The sequence below is a fragment of the Sparus aurata genome, chromosome 11 (assembly GCF_900880675.1).
Source record: "Sparus aurata chromosome 11, fSpaAur1.1, whole genome shotgun sequence".
Lineage (NCBI taxonomy): Eukaryota > Metazoa > Chordata > Actinopteri > Spariformes > Sparidae > Sparus > Sparus aurata.
The window spans coordinates 11743880-11770277 of record NC_044197.1 but is presented as its reverse complement, the minus strand read 5'-3'; the positions used below and the strand labels follow the sequence as shown (position 1 = coordinate 11770277).

The 26398-nt window shown below is 43.8% G+C and overlaps 1 protein-coding gene across 5 annotated transcripts; it reads left to right on the top strand.

Annotated features, from left to right (window-relative positions):
- Window positions 1–152: 152 nt before the first annotated feature.
- Window positions 153–26398, top strand: zbtb7a (zinc finger and BTB domain containing 7a). 5 transcript variants are annotated; one of them, XM_030432876.1, is made up of 5 exons: window positions 185–272; window positions 1016–1169; window positions 13220–13783; window positions 14867–15768; window positions 17917–26398. In XM_030432876.1, the coding sequence occupies exons 3-5, from the start codon at window positions 13298–13300 to the stop codon at window positions 18350–18352; spliced, it is 1824 nt and encodes a 607-aa protein (XP_030288736.1). In that variant the 5' UTR covers window positions 185–272; window positions 1016–1169; window positions 13220–13297; the 3' UTR covers window positions 18353–26398. The 5 variants fall into 5 exon arrangements, with proteins under 5 accessions (XP_030288733.1, XP_030288736.1, XP_030288737.1 ...); XM_030432877.1 differs by having other exon boundaries at window positions 186–272; window positions 1078–1169; XM_030432873.1 differs by lacking the exon at window positions 1016–1169 and having other exon boundaries at window positions 153–272.

The window sequence follows — 26398 nt, the reverse complement described above, 5'->3', positions numbered from 1 at the left end:
ACATTTAGATACCTTCTTTTTGGGGCAGATTTATCAATATCCAGATTTATTTTCATACATAACCTGGACGACTTTGTGTTTTTCCCAACTTGCCTTCAAAATGTTCATCCTTGATACCGAGGTACTCTTCTCTGATTGGCTGACAGGTGTCTGTGCTACCCATAGCAACATAACCAGTTAAGCTAACTGTAAACTAACTTTCAATAAACTGACTTCACAGAGTTTGAGAGATGGATGACGGCGTGAATAAAAACTATTTCCTAGTGTTACTGGTAAGTGGTCTTTTAATATTTACTATATATCCATTACGTTATATGTTGAAAGATATATTGTTTTTATTGTTTGTTTGTTTTTTGTCTGTTTTACTTTAACGCTATCTGCTTTCAGTATCGAGCAACAAAATTAGCTAGGAACTTTGGCTAACGTTAGCTTAGTGACTTACTGTAATGGTGAAGCTGCAGAATTCTAACTTTACTGTTTCTCGTTATAACCGTCAATTTTCGTCCATTATATATTGGATAGAAACGGATATATTCGTTATTAAAAAATGCAGGCTTGTATTTTTTAAGATATAAAAACATTTAATTAACTTGTTTATCAGACAGTGGGATGAGAGTGTTTCTGCTTCAGTGAAATAAATCAAACTTCAGGGTAACATTATAGACTGTGATAGAGTGTTAATAAGTACATTTACTCAAGTACTGTACTGTATTTTGAGGTTATAGTACTTTACAGGAGTATTCCCATTTTCTGCTTCTTTATACTTCAACTCACCTATATTTTTGCGATTACATGCTACATCGGAGCAAAAGTAGCTCATTAGGCTTTTTTAAATTAAATTATTTTGAATCAGCAATTGGATAAAATCAAAATGCTGAATATGGAATCTGGTAATTAGCCTGGGCAACAGTCTGTTGAGCCATACTGTATAGCCTACATTATATACATACAGTACATGTAAATATATGTATGATTTATTTTTACTTTTGAAGAAGAAAACATTTTATTTTGTCAGATATCGTACATTGTACAACATCATGAAACTGGATCCCTGCATTTAATACTATCCTAAAATAGCAGTGGGCAGCCAACAAACAGCGTGGAAGGGACCAAACCCAGATCGAAGCCAATGCCTTGGTCAACGGCACTGACCAGAGAATTGACCAAATGTAAGTGTTTTGATGTACTGGGGAAACCGAAGCACCCAAGAGGAAACCCACGCAAGCACAGGGAGAACATGCAAACTCCACACATACTGTAAAGGCCTGGCCCAGCTGTGATGTAAACCCAGGACCTTCTTGCTGTGAAGCAATATCAGATACTTTAAGATTTTACACAAGGGCAATTTGTATACCAAAGTAATATTTTACCACTATGTCTTCACTTTTACTTAAGTATAATTTTAGCGTACTTTTAACAACACTGATTATAAACTTCTCATAAAATGGGTATTAACTAACTGCAACTTTTTTCCCTACTGACCCCAGGCCACCAGTTAGCACACATGTGCTAACTTTAATTGGTCAGCTTTTGTTTGAAGGTCAAGCGGGAATCTGTTTCCGGGGGATTTTTGTTAACTGCCTTGCTTTTTTTGGCCAGATTTAATCAAAACCATCATTCAGACAGTAATGACAAACACAGATCTGATGTGGGATGTCTGGAGTTGGACAGGACCAGTTTATATTGGACTCAAAGGCGACATTGCCATAAAAATGTCTGACATCATCTCAGACTGCCATGGGCTGAGAACAACTAATTTTGACTGTGGATAATCAGGGCAAAACTGAATAGTAGGCAACTTGTGTAAATATAATGCATTTAGATGAAAGTGTACATCCTTGCTGTTTTATTTTCACTCAGGCTGCAACTTATCCACCTGCATGCTTTTCACTTAGAGTTGCAAATTATAGCGAGTGATGATACCAAATGCTCAAATACAGCAATTCATGTGTGTCTCTGAAGGTTGAAAGCTGTGACTCCCCTGTGCTTATACAGAGACAGTGCTGAACAGTGCCCTCTAGACTGAGGGTGTGTCACTACCTCTCCCTGCCAAATAGCCCCTTGTTTCCCTTGCATGGTTATCTGTGCAGAGACAAGCCCTGCTGCATTGTTGTGGGACATGACTCCTGTAAGACTGGAGCCAAAAGGAAACCATTTACAGCGACATTGTGAAAAGTCCATCCTGGCAAGCATGTATTAGAAATCTCTGACTTAAAATGCCTTTACAGGTGTGTTGGGACGGTTTATGGTGCAACAGAATCATTGAATACATCTTGTGCTCCATCCCACTCCATGGCACAATGGCTGGCTGGCACTCACTGAGGGGGCGTGCGGGTGGGTGTTTGGAAGTGGCGCAACATCAAGTGCAAAAGCTGTGAATTTACACATGGGAACTTGCCATTCCCCACAGTGGATAAGACATGCTTCTTACACTTAGTAATAGATTATATGATGCCTCACCTGTTGGAGCTTGGCAGGTATTATGTAGAGAGACCAGGCAGAGCCAGAAAGTGTATCAAGGGGGTTGCTGGCAGCCCCTACCGTATGTGCTGGAATGTGCCAAGGCTTGCTTTCGGGGTGGGACACCATGACCTCAGGCAATAGGATGGGTGGGTGCGTCTCGACTCACATAGAAAAGGAAAGCAGTATTGAGAGATGAGGCGGGTGAGAATTGACAAGAGTTACAACTCAGTTTCCCTCAAACCAAAACATTTGAGTGTCCGTAGAGGGAAACATTGGCTGGCATTCACTGCCAAACAACAGCGTGGGAAGGCATGGGTTAATGATTTGTGTCATCTCTGATTGAGTTTATGACTTTGACAACTGTCCACTTTGGAGCGCAAAGAAATTTCCACTTTACTTTTTTTATTTGCAGAGGGAGGAGGGAGAGGAGACGGAGGGGGAATGCTGTTTCTTTAAGAGAGAGGGAGAGAGAGTGAGTGAGAGAGAGAGAGAGAGAAAGGGAGGGACCTCTTTGCCCTCCAGAAACCAGGAAGGGAATTGAGTTGATCTGCTGCTGCTTGGTTAGCGCATACGGGGCTTTAAGCTGCACAACAGTGAGAGGGAGAGGAGGAGAGGAGAGGGCTGAGCTAACCCACAACAAGCTTCACCACGGCCATCGCAGGTGAGCTAAAAGGCACCCTGCCATCCCCTCGCTGTCCGCCCTGGGCCTGTCGACCAGAGGGGAGCAGGGCAGAGGAGGAGAGGAGAGAGGGAGGAATGAGGGAGGGGGACAGAAAGGAGAGCAGGGTGGGGGGGTTGGCCGGAGAGGAGAGGTGGGTCGCAGCAGTAGTCCCTTGTCAAGGTTCCTCTTTTTTAGAAAAATCATCATAAAGTACTTCCTCTGCACTGCTATTTATCTCTGGGGAATCTTGAGATAAAGTTTATAGGATGTGTTCAAGGCATTAACTTTTCAGGCAGGTGGAAGCACTTAGAGGAGGAGGAGGTGGAGGAGGGGGAGGAGGAGGGGGAGGGGGGCTCTCAAGAGAGGGTGGGGGGTACTGAACGAGGGGAAGGAGGAACCAAAAATAAATTCTATTGGACAAGGTGTAAGCAATAGCAGCAACTTTTCGGGACAGTCGCAATTGAAATGCTCAGTGCGGGGCAAGTTGTGTGCTGTGTGCGCAGGGCATGTTGTAGTAGCATTAGACTGTTTGGGATAGGAATAAGTCATAATTTAGGTCAGGAGTTTTAAGTGTGTCTGAGATGTCACTTGAGTGTGAGCGGATGAAAGAATCCACCTCTAATGTATGCTTACTGCTCTGACAGTTGGGGCTGAAATGATTTTTCTTTTTTCATACGAAGCTCGGCCCTGTTTGATGGCTGGTCTGTACTTTAATACCTGGCAGCCTGCTAGCAACATACTGTAGTGTATAATTCAGCCCTGAGTGCTTACGTTCGAGCAGGCTTGGAGATAGAGGGGGTGGTAAGGGCAGAGAGAGCTGGGACTCGTAGTCCACACCAGGGACTGTAGAGCAGGTTGAATTGGCTTTCAGAACTCTATATCCCAGAGTGCCTTGCCCTCGGCCATCCAGGAAAGGGAACAGCCGCCAGCCTATCCCGATGAGGAGGTGTGGTGAGTGAGCAGCTGTCAAGCCAATGAGAGCAAGGGATGCGGAGCAGAGTTGTGGGCTGAAAACAGAAGGGGGTGGGAAGGTGGGGTTGGTGGTGGTGGTTTGGGTGGGGGGGTAGGTGTCTGTTTGTGTGGGATCAGGCAAGGGCTTGCCTGTATGACTAGGGCCACTCGCAAGTTTCCTGTCTGGTAAAGCTCTAGCCCTGCCCAGAGACGGAGGCAGCAGAGCTGGCCGGCAGGCAGGGGAGGCAGACAGGGCCCGGGAAACATTTTCTGCCTATTTGGTAAGCACTCCAAAGACATCCACACACTCATACACACACATACACACACACTCACACACTGTGTCTTTAGACTGACTAAGAGGAGTAGAGAGGCGAGCAGAGGAAGTAAATACCATAGCGTGCAGTGTGTGAAGGAGAGTGTGAGAGAGAGAGAGATGGGGCTTGATGGAGTTCAGAGTTCTTGACCCACTTGCAGATAAAGGAGGGAATGGCAAATAGGTCAGTGCTGAGTGTAAGGTGCTGCACAGAAACAGTTCTGGTGTCGTAAAGTTTTCATTCACGTCAGGCTAACTTTTTAACTATGGGCATGCAGTTCATTGTGCATTGATGTTGTTTTTATCTTATTATGGCTCGCTATTCTTTTAATGTGTTTGTCTACTGCTGTGATTAAATGGCAACGCTGCTATTATTAGTAGAGTGAAAAGATGAAGACAGTTGCACATCCTGCACTGCTGCTTCTTCTTCAGGGGTGTTGAAGTATTTCCACAAAAACCACTGCATTAAATGTTTGCTAGACTGTGGCATAGCGACTGTGTTAGCTGACAAAGCACAGGTGGGGTGTTGTTGAGTAATTGTTTGTCTGAGAAACCTCAGTTGTGGCATCATCTCTTGCTGAAGGGGAGATTATGTGACACATCTTGTGACAGCTGGATTTCACTTGCTTCAATGCAATTTTAAACTCAAACTTAAATTCTGGTAACTTTGTGCACTATGCTGGAGAATTTGTGCACCCTCTGATTTCAGTTTTTCTCAGCTACTCACAACATGGTCAATCTCATGACATTTCTTTCTCCTAGTCCACCAGCCCCCCTGCCCCCCACCCCCCCATTCACCAGTATCTTGTCAAAAGTAGATTCTAATCTTGCTTGTCATGTCCCGCTTGCTTGTGGCTGGTGGTTTGAAGACTTCACAGGAACTCTGACTGCCTTGCTCGATAACCAGATGCATAGTTTTTGGCTTTGCATACTTGTTGAACCAGTTTTTTAAACGTGTGGGCACGGAGAGGGTACAAGAAGAGCAGTTCATGAAGACGCCCAATTGCTGGGAAAGTGTTTGGAATGCTTTAAAGAAGGCGGGCAGCAAACAAGGTTGATGAGATTTTTGATTCAGTTCAATGTCAGAGACAAAATTAGTTACAGTTGATAGTGTCCTGATGCTACCTTCCGTGCCACTACTACTGAGAAAGGTAAAGTAAGTTCAAGTAAATTCCAGCAAGAGGTTAATCTAGGACGCCATATGTGTTTGTGTGTGTGCTTGTGTGCATGCGTGTGTGTGTCTGTGTTACCAACAATAGACTCCAGGGGAATTGCAGGGGACTTCAGTGGCTGTGGGCAGGTCCAAGACACCACCCATCAATTTGGCGGTGAGGCTGAATACAGTTTGATATTCCTGTATGTTTGTGCCTACACCACTATGGCCTGAAACTAGCAGGTTCAGACAGACTGAGAAGACAGGTTGCGTGATGTCGCCGTGGCAGTTTGAGGCTTTATTTTAGAGTGAAATGTTGGCTGTATACAATGCACTACATGTAACATTCATTATGTTTGTTCAAAGTTTTTTTCATGTGGTCAATTGATATATTGTGGCCCATATGGTGGAACCAAAATCTGATTTTTTTTGTACCAAACAGCCTTATTTTTGTGCTGCCTTTCTTCTCCATCTGTTTGTTTGCATAAATTAAAACATTTGTCTACAGTTTGAATACTTTCATCTGCCTCTTCCATGGTGAATGCAGCCTCACTTCCCCCTAATGTTTGGTTCCCCTGGTCAGCTGCTCAGTATACCACAGCTTCCAGCCCAGCTAGGCAGACAGACAGACCCCTCTCTGTTGTTTTTCTGTTGTTGTGCTGATGTCTAGGGGGAGTAAAGGGGCTTCTTCTGTTCTCTTCTGGGACATTTATTATGGAGAGGCCAACACAACCTGATCAAATTAGAGTTGGAGAGGAAGAGGCTGGGATGTTTTTTCAGGGTGGGGGCAAAGCTAGTCTTGAATTTTCACACTTTTTTGAGTTAGATGGTGTCTTTTTTGGGGGGGTGATTTGGGGTTTTCACATTTTCAATGTACTGTGAAAAAATAAAGTTAGAAGGCATCAGAATGTTATACTGATATTAAACAATGTGGTATAGCAGTACAGATGTGGCAGAACCTCCTTTTAATCAAGCAGAAAGGCCATGCGATCAGGAAGGGGGATATGTGACCCATCTGACACTGTCTGCATGTTGATTTAGTGAAATGGTTTTGAATGGATCAGGGGAGAAGATGGGTGGGTGTGTTACAGGATAGCGATATGCAAGAGGGTGGGTGGGACCATGCTGCTTTGCCTCCTCAGCAGTGGAAAGGGGAAGTGGGTGATGTGGTGGGTACTGTGCAGTGCAGAGTCTGAGACAGAGATGGAGCAATGATGAGATGAGAGCGACAGATGAGAGGAAGGGAAAGAGAGAGAGAGAGAGGGTCAGACAGTAGGGACAGAGAGCGAGCAAGCAGTGAGCTGGTCATCTGATAACAGAGCGGGTTCTGTTACACGCCTGCCACAGACTCACAGGAAGTCCTCTTTCCCTGTAGGGCTGCGCATGCACAAAGTGGCCCAGGGCACGTCGGGCCTGCGGACTGACCAACTGGTCAGCTTGAGTTCTGCTGGACGACACCGTGTTGGAGTGTAGTGCTGTTTCAGAAGCCATGTGTTAGATTTTGTTACACTTCCTGGTTGGCAGCATGGCAGTGTCAGAGCATGTTACTCAGTCTAAAAGGAACTCAGACCGTGGATGTGGTTTTGTTACAGTGCAGCTTGTGAAAGGCTACTGTCCCAAGCCATGTAGTCATGGCTTCACGATGAAATATCCACCAACAGAGGATATTTTAACTGGCATGGAAGTAAAGAGGGTTGTTATTTTCATTTCATGAAGATATGATAATCTTAAAAAAAACAACATATTAAATGAATTAATTCGATAATCATTATCTTAGTATTTATTTTGTTGTGTGTGTGTGTGTGTGTGTGTGTGTGTGTGTGTGTGTGTGTGTGTGTGTGTGTGTGTGTGTGTGTGTGTGTGTGTGTGTGTTTTCTCAACACTGTTCTCTGCACTTTATGGTGAAGTGGCATTGAACTAAATTCTATTACTGTAATTATACTGGTTCTAATGTTTTGTCTGCTTAATATATATATGGCAAGGCTCCGCAAGTTTATTTATACGACACCTTTCAGATTCAAAGTGATTTACAGGGGGCATAGATATACAATAACAAAGAAGTTTGAAATTGCATTGAAAACTCAATAAAACAAAAAACATAAAGCCATAAAAGAACCTGAAAGAAATGGAGATTAAAATGCATGTAAAGGACAATAATAAACAACAGCAAGCATGTACATAGGTACAGATTACAAAGAAGTTATGAATCTAATTTACTGGAAAGCCACAGTAAACAGAAACTAACAGCAAACGTGAGAACGTTTTACTGTATATTGCAACACCCCAAACTACAGACTCAAAAACTACCATAGAATTTCAATTCTTTCCATCTTGCTATTACTGTGTCAAAACTATTTTAAAAAATGTAAGTTTTGCAAAAGTAGTAATTCACAGCTGTCATACTGGATTGAATTACAATGTCTGTGTTTTTGTCCTCTTTGTATTTGCTATCCTGTGGCTGTACAGTGGCTCTGACGGATACAAACAAGCAATAAAGCAAAGTATCGTCAAATTTAGAACAGTGTAAGAGGTAATGCACATTGTAAGCAGCAGCTACAGATTTCCTTTTTTGGGTCCACTGCAATCTGTTGCACATAATAAAAACCCCTGATAGCTTCCTCACTTCAGCCTCTGCCCAACATGTGGGTGGTGGTTACCTTTCCTCTTAAAGAAGCAGGTTACACCAGGTAACTGAATGAGATCTGAGTTTATCATTGACATCTGAGCCGGATTCCTAGGCCACCATACGCTCAGGAGTTATGAGTGAGCTTGTGAGTTTAACGCCCTGCCTCGCCCACTACCTTTTCACTTGCTTTGTGTCAGTGTTTTGGCAGTGCTTCCTGATTAGTTTCTAGTAAGAGCTGCCAGGCCTAGACCAGCCCTTGCAACTTCAGTTTTTATCAGTCACTTGCCCTCTTCCTGCTTCGCTCCCAATATGACCAATCAGGTTTCCTTCCACTACTGGCAGCAGTGAGTCACTTGGCTGTGGCGCTTGCTACAAATGTGCCATTCCTAGGAACTGCAACCCCCTCCCCATTCCGATTATCTTCCATTATCTTGGTCCAACCTTGAATCCTCTTGACCTGACTGAAGTGATTCCCTTGCAGCAGGAAGGGCTGGGCAGAGTTGCTGCCATAGAAGACAGTTAAGGTAGTCAGTGAAATGAGGACAGGGAGGAAAGAGAAATGGTAAAGAATTTGTTAAGGAAGTGTAGACCAGGGAAAAGGGCCAACCAAAAAATTCCGCTTCTTGTTTAATCACCAGATTTTCAGATGTTTTCAGTCATTTCTTTGCTGCTGTATTTTTATTATACTAATATTCATGCAAACGCACTCAAATGCTTTCGTTGGTTGAAATATATGAATTATTTTGACAGCAAGCTAGCCTCTAAATGCTAAAGTGTTCACTGGAGTAACCTGATCGAATCTTGTGCAAGCAATAAGATGATAACACTTCACAATGTGTTTATTGTAAAATGAACAACTGCTCTGTATTCAGTATTAAAACAGTGGCCCATCTGTACTCTATTAACATTTATGGTTTAAGGGATCGATGATTATGTTATGTTTGCTCTGATTGCTTCTTTTAAAGTTGACTCGCTGGGTAGTTTTCAACTGTGCTTTATTATTTATGAGCCAATCACTTTTTGAAAGTTTAAGTTTAAGTACTTACTGAAAGTTATAGGATATATGCCAAATAATCAATGTCAAAATAAAAAGTTCCCTAAAGTGAAATATTAACTGCAGTACCCACTGTAATAACTTTTGTTTTATAGTAATAGTTGTTGCTGTGTCCTTTTATCAAGTTCAGTAAAACCTTAAAAACTGTTGTTGTGCAAAATGTGCAAATAAGCTGTTTATTTCCGTGTCTATCTAAGAAACATCTGAGGTTGCACAGGGTTAACAGTTTGTTCCTTTGTATTTAGGAATGAATGGTATGTGTCAGCCAAAGACAGAGATACTTCTAGAGTGGAAATTCTGCAGTCCGTCCCATAGATGATACATATCAGGCAAAATAAAAAACACTTTTACTTACTGCAACCACAGCCTTATGTCAATGTAATTGTCTTTGAATGTCAAGCAAATCGGGTGTGACTGCCCTGGCGCAGATATTACACAAAAACACACAGCACAGTCAGCTGAATTGACAGCAAAACCGCTTTGCAGGAGTCTGTAGTTGGTTGTTTCGTCCCTGAAGGCTAATTTTGATATCTGTCCTTGCTGTGTGTAGGTGTTTGGGAAGGGGCAGAGGGACTTTATGGATGAGGTGGAGGTGAAGAGGGTGGGGACGGGATGGGTGGGACCTGTGTTAAAGCGGTTGTTTGACTTGCAAAGTAGGCCTGGGTTGCTCACGAACAGGGCAGTGAAGAGCGGCCCTTCCCTGGAAGTGGAACACCAGGGACACGGACAGTTGCTGCGCTGCTTTGTGCTGGGCTGCAGGCCTTGTCACCCACAAGCATGAATTAGTGATAAGGAATGTTTCAAGCCATGAGGAGGTGTCAGGATCAGGTTTGTTGCACTGTGTTTCCTCTCTCTTAGTGCTCTTTCCAGGTTATCTGGGGACAGGTGGGCGCTGCATGCAGAGCAGTCCCTCCATGCTTAGTTGGCAATGAATCGAGCTTGTGCTTACGTGTGTGTGTGTGTGTGTGTGTGTGTGTGTGTGTTTTATCTCCTCTCAGCTCAGCGTCTTTACCCCACAAAGCCGTGACCCAGGGTCAGCTGTGTATGTATGGGGGATAACGTGCTACACAAGCTTGCAGCAAAGCCAGGCCTAGTGCAGGTGCTGTGTGTTGGAGAAAAGCAGGTTGGCTTGGGTCTGGATGGGCTCACAGAGATCTATTTCCACCTGTGAAGGACGTGACCGGTAGCCATGTGGTCGCCCTTTCTCTTGCTATTTCTTCCATCTCCATCTCCATCTCACTCTACTCTCTCTTCCTCCCTCCCTCCCTCCTTCCTGTGCCATCTCTCTTTGTCTTTGCCCTCCTCTCACTCACATATTCAGATGAGCAATTGGATAATGAAACTCACTCGTGTAATGTCTGACAGTTTCAACAGAGCTTTGTAAAAGAAATTGTCAGTGTTTGCAGAGGCTTTGTGGCCAGCTGCTTATCAAAATGGTGTAAGTACAGTAAGAAAAAAAAAACACAGTGAAACCATTAGATATTTTACTAGTAATCAAGCAAACCTGCACTTTTTATTTTATTTGAATGGACACATTTTTACTTGAATGACCCATTTAGGACCCATCAGAGTCTGTACTTTATTTGAACAAATGTGTGCTCTCCTCCGTTTTTTTTTTAAGGCTTTACCTAATCCTGACCTGTAGGCAGGCAGACAATTTGCCAGATCTCAAGGTGTGGAGTCTCATAGGCGTTGCTTTGTAAAGGGTAGAAGAAAAGAGAACTGCACATTCAGAGCAGAGAAATTAAAAGGTGAATGCAGGTGGAAATGAGGAGAGGCAGCCAGGTTAGGCAGGTTTGGTAGTGGGGTGTAGCGAATAAACATACCAGGAAGGCTGATCTAAAGGAATGTCATTTGAATGCCTCGCTCTTGTAGCAAGCAACAAACTCAATGCATCCTCTAACCCCCCCCCCCCCTCCGATCTCACCCCCTGCTGGGTCTCCCTGGCAGATGGAGAAGAGGGGGAGGAGGGGGTGGGGGGGTGGATGCCCTATATGTGTGTTTATGTGCGTGTGTGTTTCGTGCGTTATTGATGTCTCTGTGATGTTACAGTGTTCGCTTGTGTGAGTGTGTTAATAGAGAAATCGAGGATGGCTTGTTCTGCTGAAACCCCTCTCCCACTGCGCAGGCTTCAGTCGATCATTTTAATCTCCCCCCCACACGTGAGCGAGGGGACAGCCTTTCCTGAAACTTGGCACACAGTACAGGGTGGGGTAACCAGCTCAGACCGGATTGACAACCTCCCTTTTTAATACTGTTCCCTCGCAGCTTGTTGCGTGTCCTCTTCCTCCTCCTGTGGAGTTTTTCCACAGGGTCTACTCTGGCAGCACCCCCCGCCTCCCTCCCCCCCTTTCCTCCACCTCCCTCGCTCTCCTCCCCAGCTCTCGGCTGACACCGAGTGCACAAGCTGCACAGCCCAGCTCCCAGCATGCACTCTGATCCCCACTGCCCTCTGCCTATCTGTCCTCCATGACCTCTTACTTAGTTTCTTGCACGAGTGCATGCACATACACATACCCATAGATGTAAGCATGTATACAAGGATCCAGGCACCCAGCCACCTGCACACACGTACATTAAATGGTACATAAACATCCTAACTAAGCCATTTCCCACACTCATGGTCTTTTTGCAGGGAAAATACATTCAAAATGATTGAGCACCCCTGTTTATTCAGTGCTATCAGAAACAAATTTATTGTACCATGTCACACCGCTGTTGTACAGTTTTATGCTTGTGGTAAACCTGTAAATACACCTGTTGTGCCAGGAGGTTTCGTTTAAAAACAGTGCTGCACATTACTTTGGTGTCACTCTTTGGTTTCTTCGAGGTTACTTGAGACAAGGGTTGTAGTACAGTAGCCATATAAGAAAAGTAACACAGTGTTGCATAATAAGAATAATTATAATTCTTATTATTCTTCTTATTATTCTTATATGATCAGTTGAGATCACCTGCAACAAACGAAGGTTTTATTTCAATTTCTCAAAATTGACAGACATGAAACTAGATATAAACTTGAAATATTTATTTCTTTGATAACACTTAAAAGGTAGAATTCAATACCCTAGATAAGCAAATGTACACAGTATTATAAATGTTTATGCCACAGAATACCTTAAAACACTATATTGCTGGGACACTCTCAAGGCTCAACATGTTTGAAATGGCTGTTTTGGAGCTCCTTTAATGTAAAGCATTAACTGTAAAGTTTAGTTTCAGGTCTGGCACTCATAGAGCACAAATTACTAACTAATTTTTTTGATAGATGAGAAACGGAATGCTGAAGGGTTTTGATATGGATTTCCTTGGTATAAAAGCAAGGATTTACATGAAACCATCAATGTGTTTGGTGCGAAAAATCAGCAGGGAAGTTCTTGCAATGCCAAGATGTTAATGAATAAAGATGACTTGTAAGAGTGAATCACTTTAGATTGACAGAGACTGAAAAAGTCACACGGTTTATTGTAATGAAGGTCAGAAGAATATAGTGTATGGATTAGAGAAAAATATTACAAACACAGTTGCCAGTTATCATAACTTATCAACCACCTCTCCACTGTATACTGTTATAAAACTGTTTTCAGCTTGTTATAGTCGTTCACTATCACTTTTTGCATTTTTAATTATTGCATTAGAAAAGGTTGATGGAAATGGGAGAAATCGACATGGCACACATTTAACTCACATCATACTCTTGGTGGTTAATTGGTGGTTGGCTGTGGGCTTTAAGGCTGGATTGCGATATATTTATAGATAAATAGATATACATAGGTTTGAAATTTACAAATTGTAAAACCGTGACCTCCAGGAATATTTAGTGTGTTCCAGGTTGTGTTCTGAAGCATTATGGTGTGTATTTCTTACTGTGGTGAATCAATTAATCAATACCCCTCTCCCTTTATCCACATAAAGAATGTCATGAACTAATCTATTATATTCCTCTCTGTCTTTCTCCTCCATCCCATCCTGCTATCCAACTCTCCTATCCTCAGACAGGCAGACGGACAGACGGCAGGACGGATACACGGGTGGGGGCTGTGCTAGGCGGCTCGGCGGCAGGCTGGTGGAAGATGTCGTCAGGAGCCGGTGGGAGGGGAGGAAGGCGGCTCAGGGGGACAGCAAGCAGCAGTGGTGGAGGGGGGAGAGGAGGGGCAGGAGAGGCAGAGGAAGGCCCCGTGGGGATCCCTTTCCCTGAGCACAGCGCAGACATCCTCGGCAGCCTGAACAAGCAGCGGCTCAGCGGCCTGCTGTGCGACGTGCTCCTGGTTACCCAGGAGCGGGAGTTCCCAGCTCACCGCTCTGTCCTGGCGTCCTGCAGCTCCTACTTCCACAAGCTCTTCACATCAGGGGCCGCCGCCGACCAACAGAACATCTACAACATCGACTTTGTGGCGGCAGAGGCTCTGGGAGCACTGCTGGACTTTGCCTACACAGCCACATTGACAGTCAGTCACAGCAGCGTGGCTGACATCCTGGCCGCTGCACGCCTCCTGGAAATCCCACCTGTCCAGGACGTCTGTACACACCTGCTGGACACCAAAGTGCTCTCCCCGCCGGTACAAGACCATTATAGAACTAGAAATTTAAGCTTTGAGATGAAATTTGATCTGCTCTGCCTTAATGAGTTAGTGACACCATACGCAACCCGCTGTAAGTGTTGAATGGACATTCAATCAAAGCACATCTAACATACAGTACAGTTCATGCTGAGTTGATGTGTTGTAGAAAAAAAAAAAAAACTAATTCAAAATCTAGTTCTCACAGGGGACGAAGTGTATGGTAATGATACCATTCCCCTCATTAAATAGTCTGCATAGTCAGACTTACATCATGGCCTTTATCAGTCTCTCTCACTATGCCAAACGCACGCCCACAGCCGTGGGGTTAGTTCAACACTTACTCATCCTGAGCCAATAGCATGTGTGGAAGGACAGCATGCTCTTTCCCAGACTACAGACCCAGCATATCACAGCTACACTTCAACACGATCAAACATAGCTGTGATATGCTGTGTCTGAATACATAATGCTCTACATCATGTGATAATCACAGCTACACTTCACTGGGATGATCACATCATGCTGGGCATGTCAACGAGCTTCACTGGCTCCTGGGTGTTTGATTTCTGAGGGTCCTAGCCTGTGAGATTGCAATATTTGATAAATGCATGTTTTTTTCTCTTCACAACTCATAAAGACTTCAACACGTAAACTTTTAAAAGACATTCAGAAGACACATAAACATATCAAACACAAAAAAGGGGTTCTGTGCTGCTTTATTGTCGTTAATACCCCCACCAGTTAGCAATGTGATTCGGCAGTTAGTTTTTATTTCCTAATTGCACATGCATGTGCTCACTGGCATGCTGAGCCCCTGGGTGCACATCCAGGATACCCATAAAGTGATCTGCCCTTGCTGATAGCCTTTTTCAGTTGTAGATTCAGGGCTTCCCAGTCAGAATTCACCAGATCTGCGGTACTTTATGGAATTTGACTTTTTTTAATGTAGTTTTCTCTTTTCTACTGCTGCTGTACTTCTATCTCTCTTTGTCTCCCCTCTTTCTCTTTTTTTGTGAAAAATTGACTGACCTTAAATTTCTCCTTCACTCACTCTCTTTGTTCCCCGTCATGTTTCACTAGGCGGGCAGTGAGCGAAGAGATGAAGATGAAGACGAGGAGGGGAAGGGCAGAGGAGGCAGGGAGCAGGGGAACCGGGTGCGGGCCCGGGAGTACCTGGAGTACTTCCAGAGAGGGGCGCACTGGAGCAGCAGCTGCAGCACGCCAGAGCTCAGGGACCTGCCCACACACCTGCACTTTAACCACGGAAACGGAGGCACTCCCAGCAACGGGGCTCCTGCTGGCCCCGGTGAGTACTACTCCCCCCTGGCCCTCGCCTTGGCCCAGGCCCCAACACAAGAGCCAGAGGAAGAAGACGAGGATGAAGAGGAAGACGAGGATGGGGAGGCGGTGCAGGGGAACGGAGCAAGCCTGGGGTCATCTTACTTCCCTCCATCGCAAAATGGGCACTTCTACCTCCCCTCTGAGTCTAGGCTGGGGCAGGAGCCAGAGGTGGAGGATGGAGGTAGGGAGGCATTGACGAGGGATGGGGGTTCGGCCAGTGCCCTGCTGCAGCAGATGATGGACTCCATCGAGAGGCAGAAGGAGCGTGCAAGAACCGGGGAGGAACAGGGAGATGGGGACGATCCCGACATGGAATTTTACTTGAATTATTTTAACAGCTCGCAGCATGAGGATACAGCCTCTGCTGCTGTGACACAGGGAGTGCCGCCGCTCTGGTTATCACGGGGCAGAACAGGCCAAGAGAGAGTGGGAGGAGGAGGAGAGAGGGGGATTGGAGAGAGAGGCAGTGGGGGTGGAGTAGGAGGAGGTGGAGGGGAGAGGAAGATGCGCTCTAAGGCCTTCCAGAAATGCCCCATATGCTCCAAGGTCATTCAAGGAGCAGGCAAGCTACCCCGCCACATCCGAACGCACACAGGAGAGAAACCCTATGAATGCGCCATCTGCAAAGTGCGCTTTACCAGGTAAGCCCAATTAATAAAGTGACTACCCCATGTCACATGTACTAATAGTCTTGGACTTGGCACTGTAGACAAACCACCCAGCAGTGGGAAACACCATAAAGCCAAGAGGTGGAGTATTAGCACTAACCAACTTAGCTTTGCATTAAGGTGGCAGCTCAGTTTGTGAATCTAAATGTTTACCTTTCCTGATCACGACTGACTGAGTATCCCCTAGCCAAGTTTTTTTTCAAAGTCAGTAGCCAAATGCTAATGAAAATGGCATGTAGATTATTCCAGCTCTGAGAGAGGGGGTCAGATGGTTGTAAAGGTCTGGTTTATTGTGACAACCTTCATAGCAAAGTCCTGGAATTTTAACATAGGGGTCCTATAAAAGTAGGCTGCGCCAGTAGTGTTCGTAGGTAGTGTTATCTAGTGGAGGGCTGCTATAAAGTGCTGTGCTCAGATACAGAGGGGGATTACAGTCCCTGGGTGGTGCTCTGTGTGCTCCAATGCAGTAATTTGAACTTTTGATCTCTGGTTATGTTGATTATTGCCCACGGCAGAGTAGTTACACCACCACCCCTCCTCTCTCTGTGTCACTCCTTTACCTCTCTAATGAAATCTACCATGTGCCGCTCAGATAAATGTAGCTGGTCTACAGCGACGGACTTGAGTGCACATGGTTTCCCTGTATTTAGGAGTCCTGCCTTTTCCTTGAAATCATTCCTTTAATTAATTAATCAGTGGACTTGTGCTGGAAATAGATGCAGTAGGCTAGAAATACCCAGAACCTCTGTTGGCATGGCAGGTAGGGAAGACCAATCTGAATTTGCCTTCTAGCTAAATTCGACCGGCAGTGGGAAGGGGTATTGTAATCTTAATCCTGTTTGATCAGGGTTAAGAGTGTGCCTCGCACGGTAATAAATCACTCTGTCCTTTAAATAATTCACCTCTGTCAGCGTGCCACCTTGTTCCAAGACTTCGGCCTGTGTGTGTGTGTGTGTGTGCATGCACCCATATGTACAAGTGTTTTTCTTTTCACCTATGTAAAAGTGTCTTTGTTAATTTTTCTATCTGGGTTACAGTTCATACAGACCTATAAGGGTTGCTGTGGGTTTATTTGTTTGTTTATATGACAGCTAATCCACTTACATGGCATGCGTGTGCGTGTGTGTATGTGTTCAAATTGTCTTAACTACGCTTGTTTGTTTAGGAGCCCTCTGCCCTCGGTGCAGTAGGGTTAGACGATTAAAGAGCTCGGGAGCTTGAGAGATAGTAAGGGCTAAAAGGGGGAGGGAGTGACAGGAGTCAGATGAAGGCCAAGGCAGCCTGATAAAGTTTATTGGGCGGTACATCGTCGCAAAGTTAAAAAACATCCCAGAATCTCTTGAGATGAGATTTGAAATGTCATAGTTTGGTTTTGTTTTAAACGGAGTCTTATCGTCACAGAACGCTCAAATCATTGGAACATATCATATCAGCTTAAATTTGCTTTCAAGTAGCACCTACCCACAAAATTCAATTAAATTACAGCTTGTGGGGATGGAACTCGGCTGCAAATCTGATGACGTTTTACAGTCTCATCTTTAATTCATTAGAACTCAACGATAAAGTCAAGTTTTCAAAATGATTTTGGATTTGCAGAGGACATTTAAGTCTTAATTTTCTATGCGCAAAATGCATGCATTTTTCAAATCCGTCGATTTTCATGGCATTGTCCTCAAAGAAAAGTTACCAGAAATTGTAAAAATGCAGACTGACACAGTGAACATGAGCTCTCTCGTCAGCTCACAGTTGTGCTCTTGTGTGCAATTACACAGATAAAGATGTAAAGTTTATGGCTTCTCCACAGTTGGCCCAACTGCCCTCACAGAATAATCGTGTTGGAAGAGATCCAAAAGATGACTGTTTAATAGGAAATAAAACCATTGAAAGCATATTAAGCTGGCCACTGTAAAAGTGAGACTTAATAATATATTTTGATTATGTATTGGTACATGATGTTACATGATTAGCTGATTAGTAACTGAGACTGGGAAGAAAAGCTGAATGTCACTCTGTGTGTAAAGCTAGCTGGGTGTTTTCAAATGGATGTGAGCTAAACGTCTTGTGCATTTAAATTTTGTGTCTGTTTTCTCACGTGATCTTGTTTATTCTTCTCCCTCACAGGCAGGACAAGCTCAAGGTTCATATGCGGAAGCATACAGGAGAGAAGCCTTACCTGTGTACGCAATGTGGTGCCGCCTTTGCTCACAACTACGACCTGAAGAACCACATGCGCGTACACACCGGCCTGCGCCCCTATCAGTGCTCAAGCTGCTTTAAGACTTTCGTGCGCTCGGATCACCTGCACCGCCACCTCAAGAAGGACGGCTGCAACGGCATCCCCTCTCGTCGAGGCCGAAAACCTCGGGTGCGAGAGCCAGGGCTCCTTGATGCCCCCCTGGGCATGCTGAGCCCAGGCTCCGACACAGGCCCTGGGCCTCGTACCATCAGGGGACGGCGGCGCTCGGAGGCATCCTCAGCGGCAGAGGTGGATGGGGCTGCAGGAGCCCATGCACACAGTCCTCAGCTGCAGGAGTTGGCAGGGGAGACAGAGCCCTGAGACTGCAGGGGCGACAAGGACACTGCTGGACACCATAGTCACTCTGCACCGCCTGTGAGACAGGCCAGTGAACAGAGGAGAAAAAAACATGCAAAGGCAAACTTTAATAAAAACAAAACAACTAACTATTCCTCTATAAACCAAATCAGGGTGTCACAAAAATCTAATCTTTATATTTCTTTTTCCTTTTACTCTAGGAAATGGAGTAGACTTGCAAGCACTTAAGTCGGTTTATCTGTTAAAGAGCAAAGAACGCTTCAAATCATGCACCCATGACGTCCACTTTCTGGGCCATTTCTTTCTTTATAATATTAAGGGTTTTATACATTGGCAAATGTATGATAAATACAAAGAAACTCTGAGCAACTATGCAGTTGATTTAGATTTTTATTTGTTTTGTCCTCACAGCCTTTGAGCTCTAAGCAAGGTGTCTATCAAGCACCTTCTGGCTGCTGTACGGGTGAAGCGGGGACAAATCCTCCCAGTGAAAACAAGTCTTTTTCTATTCTTTTGCAGGTCTGAAATGTACAGTTACCATAGAAACAACATTGCCACAATATGGCATATGCAAGGAAAAGTCACCACAATTTTGATGCAAGTTTTTTTCTCTCTAAATGCTCCAGAAAGAATCACACAAGGGTTTGATTGAAGTGTTGCTTTCTCTATAAAAATGAATTTTAAGAATCTATGGTTTATTGAAAAACAAATTGATGTTGAGTCAAATCCACTCTAGTGGGGGCTCATCAATTGCAGGACTAGGGAATATGTGGGGTGGAGGGTTTGTGTTTTTAAAGCACTACCATCGTCAATGTATCTGTTGGCTCGACTACGTTGCCTCTTATCCCTCACAACCCTGCAATTTCAGCATTTCTGTTTTCACATTTGATTTTGTCTTAATTTTTATTTTGGTCGCTCCTTTTTGTTGACTGCTTCGGGTACTTGACACTTTATAATTGTATACATGTATATACAGCAGGTGGTGACATGACATTGATCCCCTCTTAATGCTGAGGTGTACTTATCGGGTTTTTCCTCTTAGGCTTGATGTCATACTTCTCACAGAGTGAAGCTTGCGGGTGAACGAAACCAACTGTATGAATGTCTGACGAAAAAGAAAAAAAAACAAAACGCATTGAGTCACCCATTTGTCCTAAACTTAACACTTGACATGTATAGTTCCTGCCCAAAGGATGAGGAGGTCGAATGAATGAATGTGCTTAACTTTGTGCAGTTTTTTCGGAATCTGTCCTTGTGTGACAAGGCGCGGGTAGCATTTAACCAACCGCAGGTTAAAGGAATGGCAGGGAGCCCGAGTGAGAGAGTGACAAAGAATACGACAGAGAGATTGATGAGCACCTTTTTTTTCTACGTTTGCACAGCTTTTACTAAAGATATCCAATGGATCGAGAAAGAGGTTTATTTAAAGGAAGTGGGCTGGTGTTGGGGAGGGAGTGAGAGGTGGTTTATGTATCATGCTTATTCCAATCTTTTTGCCCTGGGGACCACACAACCATGAGGCAACCTGTATGATGAAGAGAGCAATAAATACCTGTCCAAGTTGGGAGGCCAAATAGGAGCGCAGCTGCAGCTGGTCGATGGGGGAGGGGAACAGAGGGGAATGGGAGGGGGATCTCACAATGTCTGTTGCATTCCAAAAAATAATCTCCCCCAGCTCAGCCACGTTTCCAGGCAGGAGGGGATCAAATCAGGCCTTTTTCTCTCCCTCTCTCTCCCTCTGTAGTCCTCTAATGCCCCCGAACCAGCCTGGAGGGGATATTATTATATTAGAGCCTGGTGTTACTGTGGGTAGGACGCCTGGTGCTGGCAGTTTAGTGTGTGAGTGTGTTTGCATGTACGTGTGTTTTTGTGTACATGTGTGTGCGTGGCAGCCGGGGTCGCTCTGGCCACATCATCACTGTGTGAGTCAGCCACAGCCTGTTCAAACATGCACCCTGAGCTGCCAGCCCCAGTACACTTTCTCTGTCTCTCACTCACTTACACACACACACACACACACACATATTCGCATTCACACTCACTGGGTCCAGGTATCCTGTAGAGAAGGGGAAAACACCAGAGCTGACATATGTGTTTGGATATTGTCAGTGACTCCATACATCTGGATTTGTTAGTCTTAAAATATTCACGTTGCGTTCTTCTACTCCAAATCCAATGTTATTTTCCAAACTAGCACGTTGAGCCTTTGAGTCAAGAGAACAGAACATGCGTGTGATTTAGAGTCCCCCCACCCCCACCCTATAATTCCTGCAGTCGTGCTGTAGTTCAACTATCAGTTCTTTGCACCTTAATTGGAAAGAGGCAGTTTATGAATGCACTTTGTTACTGAGGTGGGCACTTTTGTCAACAAAACGGGTACTTTGAAACAAACCAGTTGCAAATGAGATCATTCCTTTCGTCTGTTCATTGTGGTGAAGTCCAGCTTCTTCACTGGTTTTGTTCAGGTTTTGAAGACAAGCTGCCAAAAAAAAAAAGAGGAACATACAAGTTCAGATCTCTGAAAGAGATGCCGAGTGGATTCGGATATAATCACCTTGGGTTTTGTGGCCCAAGACTAAATTAATCCATGTAACTGATTGCACTTGAAGTTAGTTGTTAAAAGAAATTTAGCGAGTTGTCTTTATGTCTTAATGTAAAGGAAGGGCGAAGAAGGAGGAGGCAGACTAAGAAGGAAGGGCACTGTGTGTGTGTGTGCGCGCGTGTGTGTATGTATGCGTTGCATATTTTTTTGTGCATGTGCACAAGCATGTTGCGCTGGCTGGCAGGCTGGAGGGTCTCAGGACAAGCTTGGATAAACAAACTTCGTGTCTACCCCATCTGTTCACCAGCTACTCTCATAACTACACGTGTTCTCTGAGGAACCACGGTGATAATAGGTCCACGGTACCACAGAAGCAAAAATACCATATTGTAAAACAACTCATCGGACAGTTGCTTGTTTACTTCACGGCTCTCTTGGTGCAGATTTGCATATTTCTTCGTTTACCCTTGTTGGTCATTGTCAGGGGTTGGCTAGGTCTTGAGAGTTTGTAGTTTCTATTTTTGCTTCTCTGTTATGATGAAGATGGGGTTTGTTAATGCCCAGTTTGACTCCCACAGCAGACGTTAGCTATGTATGTCTACCTGGTTTGTTCTCTTTATGTAGTGGTACTTGGTACGGACTGCCTAAACATTTTGTCTCGATGTGGAGGAAGCGAGCCATCTTAATGTTCCTTTGGACCTTAATATTTCCCAAAAGTCTTATGTTGTTTGTTGATTAACCAAAGCTTTTTGCCCTCGATCTTAGTCTTCTGTCGACTAGAGATACTGAAAGTATGTCTTTAATTTATCCCGACTGGGCCTCCCTGACTACGCCACACCCAGATGCCCTTCTCTTGAATACATATGCAGAAAAGTGTGTGGAATCATACAGACATTTACTTGAGTACTCTTGCTCCTTGTATATATGTGGACAATAGAATCAGAGGTTTAAGGATGTATTGTTTGTTCTGTCTGTCTACACTTCTTAAAATAATGTGTTGTGCTACAGCTATTTTTTTCCTAACAATTTTACATGGCTGTGCGTGCGTGTGTGTGCCTGTATGTATGCGTGCGTGTGTGCGGGTTGGGGTCTTGGTTTTGAGTTGCTGTGCCAGGAGGGTGGGGTACATGGGTGCTTGGGTGGGGTTATGGATATAAAGCCTGATAGCACTGGAAATGGTGCTTTAGCTGAGAGAGCAAAAGTTTGCACTAATGTTAAATGTCCTTGTCCTGCTTATGGGAGAAGGGCAGGAGACCTCAGAAAGGCCTGCGAGTTTCCATGAGCACAGAGCAGTGTGGTTAATACTCAATGGTCTCATAAAGAGTCCATCCAACCCCTCCGTAGAAATATAATCATGTAAAGTATATTAACAAATATACAGACGTCCAACAACAACAAATACCAAAGGAGAAAAGATGGCTTGGATTCAAGTCACTGGACATTTTAAGCTACCAATCTCATGTTGGATTAATAGAGGTTTATTGTTAAGTCTGAAGGCTCTTGAAAAGAGATTCTCGATGAAAACTTCAGATGGAAAGTGGTGCGATAACAGCAAATAATATTTGCTTATTATGTTAAGAAATATTCCAAATATACAACATTTAGGCATTTACAAAGTAGCAAAGACTCTGAAAACATTCAAAACATTCACATTTGTCCTGATCTGATGGCTGAGCTGAACTGTGTGCAGGTGCCAGAGATACTGAACCCAAATCTTTTGATATGTCAGAGATGGGATTGTTCAGTTTTTGTCTTATGTTCAATCAACTGAATAATGATATGATATGATAATGAAAAGTGATGTTACTGAGTGTGTTGACATGCACAATAGTATCCCGGTTATGATCAGGTTTTAGGAGTATCCAGGGTTATGTTTTGTAACGTAAAACGGCTTTTTCCGCTTTCAGAAACCTGGATACACGGGGAAACAGAATTATGGATCACGTAAACACCTTATTAAGGTTTCTGAAACATCTCATAATGACCGAGACGGGGAAAAATCAAGACACACCCGAAGGAAGATAATCAGAAACCTGGATACTGTTCTGATCATGTATACAGGGATATGAATAACCAGGTTTTTATGCTCCATGTAACGCCATATCCAGATTTTTTAACAAAAACCAGGATACTAGTGCACATGTCATCGCACACACTGCTATGTTGATCACTGCTGAATTGGATGAGTTTACTTTCTGAAAAGGTTGAATTGAAATGTTCTCTAGTTGAAGCAGACTGGGACTGACGTTGTGGCCTTGTCTGGGTGGAACTAAAGCTTTTGTATGTTTCCAGACAGTTGTATTGTGCGGTGTGAGGCTGAGGCGCACTCCCACCAGGTGGAAGGGCCACAGTGTGCCTTAAGTAGATGGGGACTGAAAAATCTCCCAGCTTCCCTCAATTTCTTTTACCATATTTTTTAAAACTAACCGTTAAAGCTGATTGGCTTGGTACTGAAATTGACAATTTAGCTGGTGAAGCTTGATTTGAGTGAATTTATAATAACGTCTCTGTAATCAGCCTCTTTCAATCCACAACTGGTGTGTCCCAAGCCTCAGCCCCAGACCAAGGCTCCTCCAACACAGGCTACACTGAGACAGTCTCAGAACACTTGCAAGCATTTTCCCAAATTGACCATGATCAGTTTTTTGTATGCTGTTATCAAAGATTTTTTTGATGAATCTATCTGAGAAGGCCATAAAACAAAGACAACCAACAGCTATGATAACTATAACTGTAAATAATCAAACGAAGCAGGACAGGCTGACTGTTAATATAGAGATTTGGGTGATTTGAAGGGGGGACTATTTGCTTTGCTTCGTCATTTTTCCTGCACACCTGATTTTTTTTTGTGTGTTTTCCATCAGGCTCTAGATGCACAGCAAGCTGAGCGCAGCATATGCAGTACGGCACTATGCGCAGCGTGGCTCTGGCACTTACACAGACAGCCCTGGGTCCTTCAGAGAGGCAGGCTGCTGTCTGTTGGCTGCTCTCAGCCAAGTGGGGACAGTTTGCACTTGGAGTCTTTCTCAGTCTCTGGGGACACAAAGGTTGGCATACAGGGAGGAGGATTAAATATGGGTGGTAGGGGAAGGCTGGATGTTGTTTTCAGGGATGAGGTTAGAAAGCCCAGGTGACGGACTTATTTGCTGAGCAATGGTTCAGTGCATGGCCATGTTATGAGAAGAATTGTAACACAAAGGAGGTCACCACAGATTTCACATTTGAGAACTGCAACAAGGAGAGTGTTGCTGATCTCTTTTGTCTCTATGTAAAGTACTACTCAGGTGGAAAATACACTGCTATGCATTGGGTTTCAATGTCTGCTAAGTTTATGGTATATCTAATAATCACCCTCCAAGTTACATCTCTGTCTTTGCCTTTCTTGTTCATACCAATATTTATCATAATAGTTCCCAGAGAAATAAAAGCAGGAACAGTTTCCCTCATTGTAAAGTGGCTGTGACCAGCCTGTTTCTCCATTTAATATTGATCCAGTGAATTGTTTGTCGGAGGGAAGGAAGCCACTGGAGATTCAGTCTTATGAGTCAGACTGTAACATTTTCTGAAAGGCGATGGGGTTGGAAAAGCGCAGGGGAGGGTATATCCTTCATACTTTCTTCTCCCATCGCTCTCCCTCTCTCTGGACTCAGAGTCTACATCTTTGCTGCCGACTGGCCTTTGATCAAAGATCACATACCCTCAGCAGGGGGAATCGACAGGAGAGAAAGGAGGGAGAGGGGGTTGGAGGACGTGTGAAGGAAGAGTCCGTTTCAGTTTTCAGTCACCTAAACCAATTTTAGGATACATTCCATAACTTCATGCTGTGATTACAACTTTGGAGTTTTTCGTCATGTGTAAAGGATGTGAGTTGGAGACGGCAGGAGGAAACAGTCGACACTTTGCAGTCGGCCGTTTCAGTCAGTCCGTTTCGCCTCACAATCCGTCTGCTGTGTGACAGACAGACATGTAGACCGACAGTTCAAAAGGCCCCCCAGCGTACCGCTATCCAACTGCCTTTTTTCAGCTTCTGCGATTGTAACAAAAGCACTTTGCGAAAGGCCATCCTGAATTTTGTGTGCTTTTATTTTATGGTTATCACTATTGTTATTGTTGTTCCTGTTGATGTTTTTTTGTTTTCTCAGTACAGATGATTATTTAAATGCAAAAAAATACAATATGATGTAAATGAAAAAAAAAATATGAAAAAACTTGAATATTTGGTATCTGGATTGAAGGTGGATGGAGCTGCCGCCTCATCTGGACTTTAAACAAACACATCTCTGTAATACTACCACCGTACCTGTTATATGCAGCTTATTGCATAGTCACACAAAGGTAGAGGGGAGGGGGCAGATCTCCCTCTACCTGCTCTCTGCTTACTGTCTCAGATCTTGTTGGGAGAAAGGTCATTTGATCTCATTTTTGGGAGACTCCTTTTCTTGAAAAAGAAACCTGTATAACAGTTGCAAAAGCTTTCTGAGAGGGCTAGCTGTGCTGAATGTTAAACATGCAGTGATGTATCCACTGCAGAATCTCTTTGTCTGCAATAACGCCCTGTCTGCGTAGTTAAAGGCTGGATCTGGTATCCATATAAATCGCGATAAATGATTATGAAAGACAGATGAAACGGCCAAATGACCATCATGCACTTTTGCAAATCAGAACAGAGAATTTTATTGGCCTTAACATCGATGTCACATCAAGATTATTGCAGTAGAGTGGAAAGAATAATATTGATCATGATAAAACATTCAATAAATCCATAGTTCAGTAAATGGTTTAACTTGGCAGAGAAGGAACTAGGCTACTATTTATAATAGATTGATTTGTAACTGTGATTATTATGATAATCCTCTACAAAGTTTTTTTTGTTTTTTTTGCTGATGTACATTTAAAAATGGCAGAATCGTCCCAATTTTCAAACCTGGACATTTAATTGTAAATGCACACGGAGTGACATCAGGCAGAGAACTGCTGTGTTGTGTGTGTTAAAACGTTCATCCTAGTTGCACATCTGACCACACCTCGCTATGTTCACCACAAAGGCGGAAGTACCTGCTGTGACATCACTAATTGATCGGAGTGTGGCCCGAGTGCGCAGCTCCATCGAACATTTTAAACCCACAGAGTGCAGCAGCTGTTTTACTTCTTCTACCTGATTCCAGTGTGGATTTACTTTTTAAAGAACACCTTTCTCTTTACAAAAGTTTTTTTTTTCTTAGCATAGCAGTCTGTCAGTCCATATCTGTTAGAAGCTGCAGGGGGGGAGGGGGATAGGTGACTTTTTTGGAGAATTTGCACTTTTTGGCGATGAAAAGAAATTGTATTGTATATGAGACCACTAAATCCACAAAGTCTAAACCATATAATTCCATTTTGTGTCATTTTTTTTTGTTTGTTTTTTTTGTTCTGTTCTTCTTTTTTTTAATATATCCAAAAATGTCTGGCATCTGGTTGTCTGGTTTAAAGAATATAAAATCTTTCTATTAAAAACAATGGTTGCAAAA